Source organism: Sminthopsis crassicaudata, chromosome 4, assembly GCF_048593235.1.
Source record: "Sminthopsis crassicaudata isolate SCR6 chromosome 4, ASM4859323v1, whole genome shotgun sequence".
NCBI classification, from domain to species: domain Eukaryota; kingdom Metazoa; phylum Chordata; class Mammalia; order Dasyuromorphia; family Dasyuridae; genus Sminthopsis; species Sminthopsis crassicaudata.
In genome coordinates this window covers 463,293,560-463,310,505 of record NC_133620.1, presented here as the reverse complement: position 1 = coordinate 463,310,505, position 16,946 = coordinate 463,293,560, and the positions used below count along the sequence as shown (strand labels likewise).

The window sequence follows — 16,946 nt, the reverse complement described above, 5'->3', positions numbered from 1 at the left end:
CAGGAGTGTAAAGGTCAAGGCAGCAGGGAACTGCTCAAAGGAGGCACTCATTATACAGGAGGGGAAACTGAGGCCCAGTGGAAAGGGTTTGAATTTGAAAAGCCCCGATGAGAGACAAACAATACTGTGCCTTAATGTCCCCTTTCCCCCAAACTAAACTCTCACAAAAACCCCACATCTACATGGTAGGCAGAGGTAAAAATAGCCCCGTTTTAGGGATGAACAACCTGAGGCTCACAAAGCTTAAATGACTCCCCTTCTTGGATCCCAGAGCTAATAAAAGAACAGTGGCACTGGAGGCCAAGTCTGGCGCCCTCTGGATGTCAGCTCCAGGCCGCCCAGCTGGCCCGGGCTTCCCTGAGAGCCAGCCTCCCCCTCCCAACGGTCTTGTCCCAAGGTGCATTTTGCAGCCCACACTCACCAGTCCCAGACCCTTTGCCAAGGCTGCTGGCAGGGGCTCACCTACCAGGGGGCTCTGTCCGAGGTCACCTCTGCAGCAACTCTTCAAGGAGAGGCCCCAGATGTCAGGGTCCTCGGGCCCAGGAGCTCTGACCTCCTGCCTTTATGAGAGGGCCAAGAAAGGGGCCGGTGGCCTTCCTGGACAAGGCCCTGCTGTTCCCATGTTCCATGGGGGATGACACGCTGAGTGAGGGGACGGGGGAGAGGCTCAGGGTGTGCCCCCAGGCCCCCCAATTTCCAGGTTGTGCTTGTGGCCTGGGCTTCCCTCCTCCGCTGACAAGCTGAAGTCATCGGGCAAGATCAGCCTCCCTCGGGGGTGACCCAAGTGGGTTAGGAAGAGCAGAGGCTGAGGAGCACCCTGACCTTTCTTTACACTAAACAAGGCTGAACCTGAAGATTTTCCACCCGCAGCCACTTATTTTTAAGTCACTAAAACCTCAAAGGCACCTTTGAGAACGAATCCAAGCACTCATTATATATATGCACAAAGGCAGGGCCTGGCCCAGGGTCACCCAGGGAGGCCTGGGACCCCACCCCAGGGGCTCCCCCCTCACTCCACCACCCTGTCCTTGCAACCCAATTCAATAGGAAATAGTTTTAAAGCCCCTAGAGGCCGAATATGAGAGTTTTTGTAGCAGAGTTTGACATCCTTCTCCCAGAGGGCCTGGCATTTCCCTGGGTAGGGAGGGGGCCAGAAGCCCCTCCAGGCAAGGCCTCTGTCCTTCCAGAGGGGCCCACACCCAGAAGGGGCCCAAAGACGCGGCTGTAGCTGAGAAAGCAGACATAGGAAAAGGGCCCTCTTAGTCCAGGAGCTGGGTCTGGGCGATGCTGCGAGGGGCCCTCGGCCTCTCCTGGCGGGTCTCCAAGCGGAGACCATCTGAACTAGGAGGCATTTCTAATGACAAGATGCTCCAAATTCTGATATTTATTTCTGACATTCTAACAAGGTGAGGGAGGGAAGGGCCCAGCCTGTCCCAGCTGCCCCTTGTTTCAAGGTCACCCCCCTTTGGGGCAAATGTCCTGTTCTTGTCTCATGAACAGTAAGAGGAGGCCCGGCTCCCACGGAGGGACCCTCCTAAGTTGGGCCTGAGCCCAGGAGGATGTGGTCCTGGGCCCCTGGGGGCTGCCTGAAGCCCCTGTGCCGGCTGCCCGGATCTAGCTGGCTGCGGGCGCCAGCGTCTTGTGGCAGAGCTTGGCCAGGAGGCCCGCCATCTGCAGCAGGGAGTTCACACCGTCCGCTATCTTCATGTGCGTGTAGCCGATCTCCTGAAAGACCAATCACATTCAGCCTGGTCAGTGGCTGAGGGGGAGCCGTTAAGATGGCGGCTCTCCCACTCCTTTAATTCCAAAGCAGTTGGGGAACTGAGACTAGCTCTCGAAATGAGGTCCACTCCTGAAATTGGCAGGTCCACAGGGCGAGACCCCAACCAGAATGGGGGCCTACAGGGGGAAGGGAGACCCCCCAGTCTGGGTCTTGGGTCACACACAATTTGGGGGGGCCCAACCTCATTCATGAATCCCTGACTGATGAAACGAGTCACAAAAACTAAGGTCCTGAAAAAGGAAGCAAAACAAGAGCAGATCTGGGCGGGCGGCTCTGGTTTCTCCATCACCCATTTCCCCACGTGCTCCCCCCCCCCAGCTACACTCAGAGAACTGTCCCGTACCCCGAGGAACAAAAAGTGGCCAAGTTCCGCAAAAGTGACCAAGACGTTGCCCGAGTTTTACAAACACAGGTCACATTTCGCCTGGCTGCAGGTGATCCCCAAGAGAAGGGAAGGAAGAAGAGCCGCTCCCCTGGCCTGGGCAAGAGGGCCTGGGGCTGCCGGCGATTCCCACCCGGGACTGACCTTGATAAACTCCAGCTTCAGGTACTCGGGCATCTGGAAGGTTTTACACACACGGAAAATGTTGCCAATGACGTCTTCTGGGGAGTAGCCGAGACGCCAGAGGTGGGCCAGGATCTGGGCAGAGGAGAGACAGTTGGGGGCTGCCAAAGTGGGGAGGCGCCCCTCACTACGGGAAACCCCATGGCCAGAGCTGAGCCTCTCAAAGCAGGAGGCCCCGTGGCCCAGCAGTGCCCAAGCCCCGGCAACACATGTGCCCGGGCAGGCGGGTGTCACACCGCAGATGTTCAGGCTGCCTGTCCCCTCCCTGCAGCTTCCCAGCCCCACGGGTGCTTCTGGGGAGGGCCCCACCTTGTAGGCCTCGTCGATGTTGGCGCTCACGCAGTGCTGCAGCATCTCCTTCACCAGCAGAGGGTGAGGCTCGTCACACACCTGAGAAGCAGAGCAGGCCGGGGAGGTTCAGGCCGGGGAGCTTTCAGGCCGGCCGCGGGCGGCTCCCCAGCTGACCCTGAGGCACATGTGGCCTCTTGTGGACAGACACGACAAAGCTTTACACAGACCCGAGCATGCCCTGGCCAGACTCCGGGCTCACAGCCTGAGGGCCGAGTCCTGGGGGGACGTAGAGTCCTGTCCCCCCATTTTACAGATGAGGAAGCTGAGCCCCAGAGAGGCTGATTCGCATGCCCAAGATCACCTGATATAAAGCATGGTGACGCCAGCAGGATAACTGAGACCCTGGGGGAGCTGCCACCTCTACCCCCTCTCAGAGACTGGGCACGGCGCTGCCCCCGGCCACACAGATGGGGAGGGGGGTCCCAGCGGGGGGATGGAGGGAGGATGGGACTCAGATCGGGCCCAGATCCAGCCCACGAGCTCGGAATGGATTTTTAAAAATACATTTGGATACAAGTTTTATTTGAGATGCACAAACCCCCTTGGGTGGGGCCACGTCCTCATTTTCCAGAGGAAGCTCCCCACGTCTGCGAGAGTCAAGGGGGGAAGGAGAGAGTGGGGGGTTAGGGCAGGTTCCGGGCACTTCCACCATTCCGGAAGGGCAGCAAGCTGGTGCTACTGGAAGCTCCCACAGGCTGTTTTCTGTGAAGGGCCCTGAGAAACGTGAGCCCCGAGCCGCCCCCCCTCCCCGCTTCTTACCTTGAACACGTTCTCACTGTTGATGAAGCCAAAGCCAGAATAGGTGGATTGTAAGTTGTTCAATGCCTGTGGGGGAAGGGAGGGGCCTACTGAGAAGGTCACTGGAGATGGCAGTTTCCCGGAGGACCCCCTCCCCCAGCCCAGCGGCCCCTTCCCCCCACCTACCTGCCGCATGTCTCCCTGGGCCGTGAAGATGATGGCTTCCAGCCCATCGTCGGTGTATTCCACCTTCTCCTTCTCGATGACCGCCATCAGCCTGGCCAGCACCTGGGCATCGGTCAGCTTTGTGTATCGCAGGACGGCGCAGCGGGACTGAATCGGCTCTAAGGAGGGGGGCAGGGGTCAGCGAGGGGCCCTGGCTCTGCCCCTTCCCTTCGCCAGGCCCCAACAGCCCCTAGGGCCCTCAGATACTGACCACTGAGCCACATGAAGCCTCCCACAAGCCAAGTCTGGCTTCCCTCGGAAAAGGGAATGTCCTGATCAAAACTGAACGTCTAAAGATGACCGCCTCGTGACCGAACTCCAGACCCCTGTGGGCTCCCAGCTCTCCCACAGCCCCAAGCCCACCCTGTCCATCAGGGAGCCTCCCTCAAACCTGCATGCAGGGAAATGGGCCTGCAATGGCTGCGAGCACTGAGCCCCCTCCCAGCTCTACCTTGGCAGCCCATGTGGGGAGGGGGCCCCCAGGCAGCAGTGGTGACTGGCCCAGAGTCACACAGCCGTTGAGCATCCAAGGGGGATCTGAACCCATGCTTTCCTGTTCAGTGTTCTGTATGTCCCTCTTCCAACCCTGTCCGTCCACCTCACTCGACCCCTCTGGAGGAGGACAGATTAAGTGTCCAGCCGCCTCCACTCCACCCCCCACAGACCCTCAGATAGGCTCTCCCTGCTCATCTTCCCTGATGAGGGTCCCTCGGCTTCCTCTGAGACACAGCCCCAGACACCTCCTGTGGGGGACCTCCCCCGACACCTCCTTCTGTCTCGGGGTGCGTGTGTTATTTACGCTTTCTTTTGTTCAGTTAGCGCAAATCCACCTTCTCTCCCTCCTGCTACAATCAAAACAATTCCTGCTTTGTCTGCGTTCAGGGATGGAGGAAGGGGAAAGGAAAGAAGAGAGAATGAGGATTTATGAAGTGCCTGCTATGGGCCGGGCACTGGGCTAAGCCCCTTTCAAGTAGGATTTCACTGAATTCTCACAATCCCCATTTTATGGGCAAGGAAACTGAGGATAACAGGGTAAAACGGCCTGCCTGGGCCCACCCTGGTCAGGAGTGTCTGAAGCTACAATTCCAGCCCCAGGCGCTCCCCACTGTGCTGCCCGGTGCCCTCAGAGGCCCTGCCTTCTGCCAGGAGGCGGGCACAGCCCCCACATCTTTCACTTGCTGTGTTTATGCTGATATTTACGTTTTCTTGCTTCTGCCCCCTTCACTTCATACTGGCTTTTCTGACAGTGGCTCCTTTGTCACTTCTGGGAGCGTGGCGGTATTCCATCACGATAACTCCACAACTTGCCTGACGCGCACCCCGCAATTCCCAGTGCTTTGCCACCACTAAAAGAGTGGCCATAAATATTTTTGTACAAGTGGGTCCTTTCCCCCTGCTCCCCCTTTTTCTGTCTCTTTGGGGTACTGACCTAGTTGTCAAAGGGTGTGCCCAGGTGCATAATCCTCTGGGCCTATTTCCAAATTGTTCTTCAGAATGGCCAGACCCCTTCACAGCTCCACCAATGCCCTTCAACACAGGCCATTTTCCTTTTCTGTCTTATCAGCCAATCTGATGGGACCTCAGTTGCTTCAATATGCATTTTTCTAATCATTCAGAGCATGTTTTCACTTAGCTAGCAATAGCTTGAAAAATTCCTGCTCGTATCTTTTGACCTTTTATCAACTGGGGAATGGCTTTTTTTCTTGCAAATCTAAATAAATTTCCTATACGTCTCAGAAATGGGAACCTTATCAGAGAAACTTACTACAAAATGAACTGGTTTTTTGTTTGTATAAAAACTTTTTTTTAACTTCATGCATTTATTTTTATGTATGGAAAATTAGACATTCAACCTCTTGTAAATCATTCTTGTCTTCTGTTTGGTTTTCCCCTATTCCTAGATCTGACAAGTAATTTCTTCCATGACCTTCTAATATGTTTATGATGTTGCCTCGAATGACTAAACCACGTATCCCTTTAGAACTTATCTTGGCGCACGGTGTGAGACGTTGGTCTAGTTTCACAAGTTTTTGTGTCGACTGAGTTCTCCAACAAATGGGATCTTTTGGCTTATCAAATACTAGGCTACTGTGTTTTTTTGCTTTTATGTGCCTAATCTGTTCCCCTGATCAATCTCTTCATTTCTGAGCCATTACCAAAATGTTTGATAATGGAACACTTAGCTTTACCCTGATCTTATTGGAAAAGCATTTAGCTATATTACAGACAATGCTGGCACTTGGTTTTAGGTAGACTCTACTTTTCCTATCAAGGAAGGATCCATTTATTCTTTTGTCTTCTGGTATTTTTAACTTTCTAGTAAAACATGAGAAGACATTGTATCATATTAAGAAGCTTTTTCTCCACCTACTGATATAATCACATAATTTTTGTGTTCTTCTTAGGAATGTGATTTATAGCTTTCCTAATAATGAATCAGGGTACCTAATTGGTACAGTGAATAGAGCTCCAGAAAGATAAGTTTTCTTGAGTTCAAATAGGGCCTCAGACTGTCTCTGACTCTGCCTTAACTGCCTCTGTAAGTCTGGGCAAATCATTTAACCCTGTCTCAGTTTCCTCATCTGTAAAATGAGCTGGAGAAGGAAACGGCAACCTCTTCCAGCATCTCTATCAAGAAAACCCCAAAGGGGTCATAGACAATTGGCAACAAACTGAAAAATAAGTGATAACAATAAACCAACTCTGCATTTCTGGTATAAATCCAACCTGATCAGAGAGAATACCAAATGTCTACGGTTCTCTGCTAATATTTTATTTAAAATGTTTACATTCATATATATATATATTAGGTAAAATAGTCCACAGTTTTCTTTTTCTATTTTGACTCTTCCTGGTTTAGGGATCAAGATCATAGTTGTGTCTTAAGAGAAATTTAATAGGACTAGTTTTTCCTATTTTTTCAAACAGCTTTTGCAATATTGGAATTAAGTGTGTTTTAAGTGTTTGATAAAATTCACTTTGAAATCCACTTGATCTTAAAATGATCAGGGAGCTCACGTAGGGCTTGTTCAACTTCTGAGGTTGAGTTACTTCAGTTCTCTATTTCTCATTCTATTAGAATGGCCATTTTTTACCCCTGGGAATCTATCTTCATGTACTTATTTACTCACATGTCTCCCCTAAGAGAATGTAGTCTCCTTAAGGAAGAAGAAAAATAGAAAAAAACAGAAGTAACAGTCATGGGAATTAAATGGCTGACTACCTGACTGATAGCAGAAACTGCTAAGGAGTCAGATAAGAGATGACAAATCTGGCTTGGAGGCCAAAATAGGAACCACAACCACAGCAGCTGCAGAAGCTTTCTCTTTGCCAAAAGGAAAGCAGTTGGTACATTTTGTTAGACTTGCTTTGATTATAAAAGGAAATGGTATTTTAACCTTTTCCCCAGATGGTACCAAAGAGGAAGAAGGAAGCCCTCCAGAAAGAAGCCAAGTCCAAGGCCTTGAAGGTCAGTAAGACACAAAAAGAAGGAGATCCAAATGCAAGGAGCCTTTGTGCTGCTGCAAAAGTACTCCGAAGAGGTTTCCATGATACCATTACATTTCTGTTGAATGCTCACGCTGTGATGGAGAAAGCCAAGGACAATCCTAGTCTTCACGGAAGGTCAAGACCAGCAAACATGGGGTCAAGCAGGGTGTATGGCTGAAGGCCCCCCTGGAAGCAGCCAGATGGAAAGAAGGCCTCCCCATGTCTGACTCACTGCAGGCCTTGGATGCTTCTCAGAGCTAGAATCACTGAGCTGTATGTAGCCCACTACCCTGTTTGTACATTAGGCAATAAAGTCTCCCCCAAAGAAAAAAGGGGATGTGGGAGGAGGACACTAGGCTGACTCCAACCAAGAAAGAGGAACTGTTTATTAAGGGATATAATGAACATTTTGAGGAGATGACCGATCCACCTAGAATTTGTGATAGAAAAAGAAAGTCTTTCAGGCAATCTAAACTTGGGAAGTGGATTTTGAAAGACTTCAAGAAAGGACAGGAAGGATTCCATGGACTAAAATGCTAAAGGAGAAGGGCGGGAAACTCTCAAGGATAAACAGATAAAACCCTATGAAGAAAGGGCGATGTCTGTGGCCATGGACAGGGTCCACATTGACCTGGCTCATTTTTTAAAAGTCTGGAGCAGGAAAAGGAATGGAGAATGAGCACAAGAGAAGAACAATTCTGCAAAAACATTGCACAAGGCGATACTGGAGAACTGCTTGCTGGGAGAAACTCTGAGGGGCAGGTTGGGCAGCCTCTGAAGCCCCCCTCAACCCTGGAATTGAGTCTCCACTTGTTCAGGAAAGATTTCTCTCATCATGGCAGCCCAATCACTCTCCTCTGATCTCCTAGAACAATTACTGCCTAAACCACTGACCCAGATTGAGATTTTCTGCTTGTTTGGGTCTGGAGGACTCATGGGAACGACAATCATCTGCCTTTCCCTCCCCCTCCCCTAACTTCCAATTCTGAGCCCGTCACTACCATATTGGAGAGCGTGTCAATCTACTCCCCTTTGGCTCCCTCCACCATCGCTCTAACTCTCCAAACCAATGTATCATTCTCCAGCCACCGGTCCCTGTAAATGTTGTCTCTCCCTAGCATAGGAGACACAAGAAGCTTGGCAAGTGGCTGCAGGAACTATGATAAATAACTCTATTATCCTATTGAAATATTCTCAAAGTAGTAATATTAGTTTTCTTAAAAGCTGCATTTTGGAGACAAAAGTGTGAGGGGGAAGGTTAAGACGGGGAAAAAGGAAGTGTAATACCCTCCTGGATTTTCAAAAAGGCAGCAAAGGAATAATTTGTAGTGATTGAAGTCAAATGAACGAGGACACAAAGTCCTTCTTATCGTGACCTGAAAACAAATCAAAGACAATGAAGGAATGGAGCTGAACTTCCACATCAACCAGAAACTCCAAACAGCTTTCCGAGCCACATTAATGTTTCATGGGGCAAATCCCAATCTTCCTAACTGGGCTCCCCAGGTGCTGCCTTCATGATGATCTATCTCCAGGAATCGGGATTCTCTGTCCCATTCCCCACCAGAGTCAAAGCTAGACACAAACTGGAGAAGGAGTAGAACATCTGGACATCTCTTTAAAAAAATTCTCTCATTTTCCTTGGTTTCCTCATCTATAAGTGGAAAAGGAAATGGCAAAGCCCTCCAGCACTCTGCTGAGAAAACTCCACATGGGGTTACGAAGAGTAAACCACAACCGAAATGACTCAATAACCAAAAATTACTAGATATGGTCATTCACTCAATCGTCTACACAATTGTTTCTCTAGATAAAGACTTGTGGGTCCAATTATTTGTTCCTCTGGAAAAAAGCAACCACGGGTTATGGACTCTGCCTTTACAGGTTCTGAGCAGCCTGATGTCCCCGTGGTCAGAGCACCGTGCCTGGAATTATGAAAACCTGACTTAGGATACTCGTCAGACACTGTCCAACTGAGTTTTGGCTCATTTTTGAAAATGGGTTTGATGACAGCACCTCCTTTCTAGGTAACAAAATGGAAAGCATTTAGCCAACATTACTCTAGAACACTCTACCTCCTACTATGACTAGAATGAGGATGATGCTGTCATGTCTTCAGTCTGGCACATACTCCGTGCAGACGTGTCCACTTCTCTCCACTGCTAGAAGGCCGGCCCACGGCCTCTCCCCAGCCCTGCACGGGAAGCCTGGCACACAATGAACACTGGGTGAGGCTTTGTCGAATGCAAAAACAAAGGCGTGAAATCGCCAACGACACGGCGTGGCTGACGCAGAGCATTACTGGGAGCACCCGCGGAGAAAAGGGCGGCAAACGTCCGACCGTGAGCATTCTCCGAGCTGCCAGCTCCAGCTTACAAGAAGATCTTGGCTCAGGCCGACCACAAGCCAGTGACTTTACTGACATATTTTATATATGTGTTATTTATATCATATAAATATGTATACATATTATGTAAATTATAAATACATAAACGCAAATATATTATTTCAAAATTATATATATAATATATTCATATATATGATATTTAAGGAAGCCCAAGATTCTTCCCAAGAAAACGATGCTCCCCACCCTTTGTGGCCACACCGGGAGCATGACTGAAATTCCCAGACTAAAATGATCAGCCTGTAAGCAACCTGGTCATGAACGGACCCCTAGCAAACCTTGAATCTCTTCAGAATTTTACACTTATCATACTCCGGTAGAGAGCAATATACACAGGACCAGAGCACCGCCACGCAACAGAAAAGCCAATTTTTTTTTTTTTTTTGAAAAGTCAGATTTCTCTGCAGTTTCAAAAAAAAAAACCAAACGCTGAACAGCTGCTGAGCCCATGAGGCAGTGGGCAAGGCTAGTGGATGGCACAGACACAAGGGCTGGGCTGGTGAGGGCTACCCCTGGGGGGCTTCCCATCCACCATGGCCCCGGGTGCACGTACACAAAAATAAACAAGAGGAGGCGAACATGTGAAATGTGGGCGGTGTGGGCCAGAGGAGCCCAGGAGGAAAGATGCTTGGGGCTGAGGTGGGATTAAGAGGCAGGAGCCCAGGAGATGGGTCTGAGACGGGCCGAGGAAGGAGCAGGGTGGACAAGGCTACGCAGGCAAGAACAGCCGAGAGAGCTGAAGGGAAATGAGATGGCGAGTCTCCAGGAGGACCAGGGTACGATGGGCAAAAAGCTCTGACCGGGGGGTCGGGAAGACCCACTTCAGACACTTACCAGCAGGGAACCCTCCTGCCTCAGCTTCCTCAATTGTCAGGGGTAAGGCCGTGGGGGCCATAGAAAGATGCAGCTCCCTAACCCGTCCTCACCTATGATCTTATCTGAGGCGTTGCAGGCGAGGGCAAAGCGGGTCGTTTTGGAGTAGATCTCCATCGTCCTCCTCAGGGCCTGCTGTGCTCCGTCGGTCATGCTAGGAGGGAGAACGGGTGCGGCTTGGTCATTTGGCATCGGGAACAAAGAGGCCATGGCTTGTGCCCCTTCCTGACCCTGCCATGGGCGTCAGAGACCCCAGGCCCGAACCACTGTAAGCACGACCTCCCCTGGGATACGGGACAGAGGCCCCAGGTCCTACCCATTCTGAGCATGGTCGTTCCTCAGTCCTTCCTCCGACTCTTCCAACAGATACAACTCTGGAGCCTGCCTACTGGAAGGCCAGATGTGCAAAGCTGCCTTGTCCCTGTCTTGGGGCCGGCTGGCATGTGGCCGATCCCCCTCACCCATGAGCCGGCACTCCCCACATAAAGCCTCATTTAGATTTCATCAGGCCGAGGCGGCCGGCACACTCACGCATGAGTCATTGAACAAATGACTGTTGCATCAATCAAGAATTAAGGGTTAGGGGATCTGGGAGGCCCCGATCTCAAACACTTGACCCTGGCTGGGTGGTCCTGGGCAAGTCACTTAACAAGACCACCTCACATAAATGAACGAATAATGAACGGCTGAGGGTTAAGGCCCAGGTTCTGCTAGATTGATCTCCAAAGATGGGGGAAACAAATTCTCTCCCACCCCAGGGCAGAAGCTGGCTTCCAGCCCCCTTTTTAGGGACACCGCACAAGACGCATGGCTTCTGGCCCACCTGTCTGCTTCGTCGAGGATGATGATCTTGTGCCGGCCTTTGGGGAGGGTGACCTTCTGCTGGGCAAACATCTTGATCTTATTCCTCACAACATCTATGCCCCTGGAATGACAAATCGTCCGTCCTTCCTGAGGCAAACCAATCCACGGCGAGCCCCAACCCCACCAGGAGCAGAAACGCCCGACCCAGGAGGATGGTTCACAAAGTGCTTCCTCCACCAACCTCCCAGCTGGGCCTGGTCCCCACAAGGAGGGAGGCTGGGCAGCAGTGAGGCTGGCGCTGAGCCTGGCTTCTAAATCCCAAGTTCTTGCCCCAACAGTCCTTCTCTCAGCTTCCCAAACCCAAGGAAGGAGCTCCAAGCAGGAGATTTATGCATGTTTCTAGAAAGGAGCCATTTTAATCTATAACAGAATAATGGCCTGCCCCAGATCCAAAATCAGAAGGAAGAGGTCAGAGGTCCTTTGTGGGTTAAATAAGAGGGTGGGAGTAAATATGGAGAGGATTCTCATCACGGGCTCCATGAACTCATTTTAAAAAATATTTTGACTATTGTTATTTCAAGATAATTGGTTTTCTTTGTAATCCTAAGGATTTGGTGCATTCAAAAACATGACTGAAAGGGTATGGAGGCTGTCAAAGGGGTCCAGGATGCAAAGGAGGTGGAAACCCCCTGTTCTGGGGGACCTCGGGGGTCCTTCCAACTCCAAATGCCACCATGATTGAGGAAAGAACTTAGAACATGTGTACACTATCCAAGCATGAAGGTGCTTTGGGCAGGAGGGGATGGGAGGGCCCTTGGAGGGATGGGGAAAAGATAAGGGAACAGGGATAGGGGAAAAATAAGATGGAGGGAAAAGCACAAGCAATGGGTGCTGGGAAAGAGTTGGAAATAAGGGGATGCCCGTCAACTGGGGGACGGCTGAACAAGTTGTGATGTACGATTGTGATGAAACACTGTTGTGCTGTAAAATGATGAGTCAAAGACCTTAGAAAGACACAGAAAGACTTGTGTGAAACAGAGTAAAGGGAGCAGAACCAATGTATGTGGTAACAATATTGTTTTAAGAACGACTTTTGACAATTGAGTCATTTTGACTACTATAAACAAATTAAAAATAAAGATAAGTTCTACGCACTCACAGGAAAAACTGCTAAGTCGATGTATGGACAGAGTGATTTTATATACACATGTCTTTTTGTGTCTAAATGTCATCTCTAGGGGGGGAGGAGAGGAGAAAAGAAAGGGGGAAAAAAGGAAATTTATATGATTACTTTGTCGTATTACTGGAGTAACTGATTCGCAATTTCATGCAGAATCATCTTTTTTATTGTATTTTGTTACGAAATTCTTGTTTTGTTCTGTGAAATGAAAATAAACTTGCAAGCAACAATGACAAAATCTAGTCTGGGTTCCATAGGCCACAGTTTACAATTCTTGACTTTTGTTAATTCCTGTGAAGCAGGGGCAGCTAGGGGGCGCAGTGGATAGAGTGCTGGGCCCGAAGTCCGGAGGACCCAGGATCAAATCCAGCCTCAGATACTTACTATTTCCCAGCTGTGTGATGCTGGGCGAGTCACTTAACCCTAAGTGCCTCAGCAAAAAAAAGTAATTTCTCTGAAGTAATAGAGAGGCAAGCACCCCCAACAAGGGGAGGGGGTGCAAGAAAGTGATGCTTCGAGTCTCAGAGCGAAGAAAGTCCCCCTGCTCCTAGTGTGCTGAGGGGCCGGGACCCACCTGTCGTTGGAAGCGTTCAGCTCCAGAACAGCGTCCTTCAGGGAGGGGCCCAGCAAGGCCCTGGCCAAGCACAGGATGCTGGTGGTTTTACCAGTTCCTGGAGGACCCTAAAAACAGACTCTCCCATGAGCGCTTTAAGGTAGTAGAAGGAAATCAGCCCTCCCCTCCATCCCTCCTGAAGGCCACCCCAAGGCTGCTTACATGCCCACTGGACCACATAACCTGGCAGGAAGTGCTGCAGGAGCTCCCATTCCCACTTTCCAGATGAGGAAACTAAGGTTCAGGGCAGCGCCGTGCGCACCCTGCCTTTATCTCTCTCGGAGGTTGGTGATCCCCTGGGGCTCTTTCCACACTCCTGAAACCATCTCCCTCCCTTCTGCCAGAAGCCTCCCAGCCCCCACCCCCAATTGGCAGAGCTACCTCTGGAGGATCACACCCTCCCCTCGTCGCCCCCTTCAGACCCTGCATGCCCCGAACACAGCCCTAGACTTGCCCTTCTTTGATTTCCCAGGGCTTAGATGGTATCCAGCAAGTGCTTAATAAATGCCCATGGTCTCACATTGGGCCTTCTTGGCTACTTTATTTCAAGGAAAAGGAAACAGAAGAAGCCCAAGAGTAAATACTTACAGATATGATAATATTGGGCACATTCCCTTCTCTTGCAAAGACCTAGGGGAAGAAGCAGAATCAGCCCCATTAGGGCGCAGGCTCCTCCTAAGAACCAGGGCTGAGCGCATCCTACCCATCCTAAGTGCCCCATTCCGGGGTGAAGGACGGAGCACAGGAGGCAGGTGCTGGGGGTGGGGGACACGCCATCCCAATCAAACAGACATAACGGAGCGCTCTGGTGACATGGAGCTGAAGTTTTTGCACAGACAACATCAATGCAGTAAATGAATGGGAAGAAAAAATGTATACAAGATAAATGAGTCATTCCCAACGTGTGTTAAAAAAAGTCACTCACAAAAATCTAAAACACAGGGCTCTGACTAGAGCCGGTCTCGTCTTGGGGTCTCCAGCACCCAGCGCTGCTCTTGATAGCCGGTGCCTAAAACTGCTCTTGTGGCGAAGAACGGGAGGTGGGTCATCGGGTGCCACAAGGAGCCATGACGTGCTCAGAAATAGCTGGAGGATTTGCGCGAGCAGATAAAGGTGAAGCGGCCGGCCGGAACCGGAGAGCATCGCGCTGGGTGGGCGTTTCTTTGTGCCTGCGCAGGGTTCTTGGCAAACTCTCAGAGGAGAGCGCCCTCCGAAGGTGAGGCCAAGTGTGACCCCGAGACCCCCCACCCAGCTCTCCTCCGGAACCGGGTCCGACAGAGCGCCCGCCCCTCCTCACCTCCAGGCGGCTCACGGTGTCCTCGTTCCCCACTATCTCCGTCAGTTTCATCGGCCTGTACTTTTCCACCCTACCCGAGAAAAAACAAGCCACTTTAAAACCGCGGCAGGACCGGAGAGATCGCCGCGTGTGGAGCCCCGGTCCCGCTCTTTCCCTGTTTGCTTTCCCTTTTCTCATTTCCCCCTTTTTGATTTTTCTTACGCAGCCATTACTGTGGAAACGCACGAGTGTCTAACAAACATCGGGCTTTACATCCAGGGGACAAGGAGAATAATTTGTAAGGTAAGGTTCTGTGGATGTGGAAAACTATCCCGTACGTGTTTGGAAAATTAATATATATATATCTCTGTATATCATCCCATTCCCACTCATAAGGTCGGGGACCTCTGAGGTCATCCGTCCATCTCCCTGATTTACAGATGAGGAAACTGAGGTCCGGGAAGCTCCGAGATCATGCAAAGGCTTTGGAACCCGGGACTTCTGGCCCGCGTCCTCACCAAGAAAGGGTTTGTTGGGATGGGATGCGAGACCCGACATCTCGGTCCGGGACCCCGCCTGACTCAGTTTGCTCATATGTAAAATGGGGACAATGGTGAGACCTTGGCGCTGTCACAGTGAGGATCAAACCGCCATGTGCTGAGCACAGCGACCGGCACACAGTAGGCGTTAACCATTAATCTATATTCATTAAACACCTACTATGTGCCTGGCACTGTACTAAGCTCAGGAGATACAAAAACGGGCCAAAGAATCCTGCCCTCAAGGAGCTTCCAGGCCCAGAAGGAAGCAGAAGGCAAACTACCGGAGAAACAGGAAATGAAGTGCGGGGGTGGGCGGGGCCAACCTCCGGCGGAGGGAACGCCGCCCCCGCAGCCTTTCCCGCGGCCTCAGTTTCCTCACCTGTACAATGGGCTCCATCGGCCCCCCCCCCTTCCTCCTGGCGGCCCCAGGAAGTCCCTCCCGACTGCCCCGCCCATGTTTGGGTACAGAACATTCCGGGCGGGTGCACGGGGTTCACGGTGAGTCCCTGTCCCCCGTCCCCCTGCCCAGCTGTGCATATAACGGACGCTTAATCAGTCCGCGTTTGCGGCAGATTGCAGGATGCCAGTCCTCCCCGGCCCCGGCCCCGGCCCCGCTCACCAGGGCAGCTCGTAGTGAGTCCCGGGGGCCTTGCCGGGAGCGGAGGCCGGGGCCGAGCCGGAGGCCGGGGCCGGGGCCGGGACCGGGGCAGTTCCATTCTCCTCCACTTCCATTGTCACCAAAACACCTTCCCGCCACCGGCCCCGGCCGACGTAGTGACGCCGCCCGCTACGCCCCGCCTACTCCCGGGCGTCTAAACGTGCGCGGCTGAGGCGCAGGCCCGCCCCTTTTGCGCCTGCGCGCTGGGGAACGGAGGGAGAGGAAGGGGAGGGGGGGAGAGGAAATTGAAGGAAAGAGGGAAATAGACCAGGATGTTGCTAAGGAGATGCGCGCGCGCTCGTGCGTACGTGCGTGTGTGCGTGCGCGTGCGTGTGTGTTAAAAGGTATGCATCAGTTCCTTGTTGGTTCAGTTTGGTAAAGTTTTGTAATTTTTTTTTTCAATCTTTGTTATAAGGGCTGGTGCTGCAGCGACGTCACATATGGAGAGAAATGAAGGGGATTCAAAAAAGAATCGTCTCAAAAAAAATTTTTTAAAGATCTCTCACACACACTCACACTTACACACACACTCGCACACTTACACACACACTCGCACACTTACACACTCACACACTCACTCACACTCACACATTCAGTCACTTACACTCACACACACTTACACACACTCACACATATACACATTCGCACACTTACTCACAGACTTACACACTCACTCACACACTTACACTCTTACACACACACTCACATATATACACATTCGCACACTTACTCACAGACTTACACACACTCACACTTACACTCACACTCACACACTCAGACACACAGTTACACTCACATATACACACTCACACACTCATACACTCACTCACATATTCACACATACACACACACTCATACACTCACTCACACTTACACTCATACACTCTCACTCACACTTACACTCACACACTCAGACACACAGTTACACTCACATATACACACTCACACACTCATACACTTACTCACATATTCACACATACACACACACTCATACACTCACTCACATATTCACACACACACACATTCACACACACTCACTCACACTTACACACACACTCATACACTCACACACTTACACAGTTACACTCACACATACACACTCACACACTCATACACACTCACACACTCACTCACACTTACACTCATACACTCTCACTCACACTTACACTCACACACTCATACACTCTCACTCACACTTACACTCACACACTCAGACACACAGTTACACTCACATATACACACTCACACACTCATACACTTACTCACATATTCACACATACACACACACTCATACACTCACTCACACTTACACTCATACACTCTCACTCACACTTACACTCACACTCACACACACAGACACACAGTTACACTCACATATACACACTCACACACTCATACACTTACTCACATATTCACACATACACACACACTCATACACTCACTCA

The 16,946-nt window shown here is 50.9% G+C and overlaps 1 protein-coding gene across 1 annotated transcript; it reads right to left on the bottom strand.

Moving 5' to 3' along the window:
- Positions 1 to 1,368: 1,368 nt before the first annotated feature.
- RFC2 (replication factor C subunit 2) lies at positions 1,369 to 15,661 on the bottom strand. Its single transcript, XM_074264045.1, has 11 exons — positions 15,463 to 15,661; positions 14,323 to 14,392; positions 13,614 to 13,655; positions 12,987 to 13,093; positions 11,252 to 11,353; positions 10,482 to 10,582; positions 3,624 to 3,781; positions 3,459 to 3,524; positions 2,658 to 2,738; positions 2,310 to 2,423; positions 1,369 to 1,725 (listed from the first exon to the last, which is right to left on the bottom strand). Exons 1-11 carry the CDS (start codon positions 15,573 to 15,575, stop codon positions 1,615 to 1,617), a joined length of 1,065 nt encoding a protein of 354 aa, XP_074120146.1. The 5' UTR covers positions 15,576 to 15,661; the 3' UTR covers positions 1,369 to 1,614.
- Between the last annotated feature and the right edge of the window lie 1,285 nt (positions 15,662 to 16,946).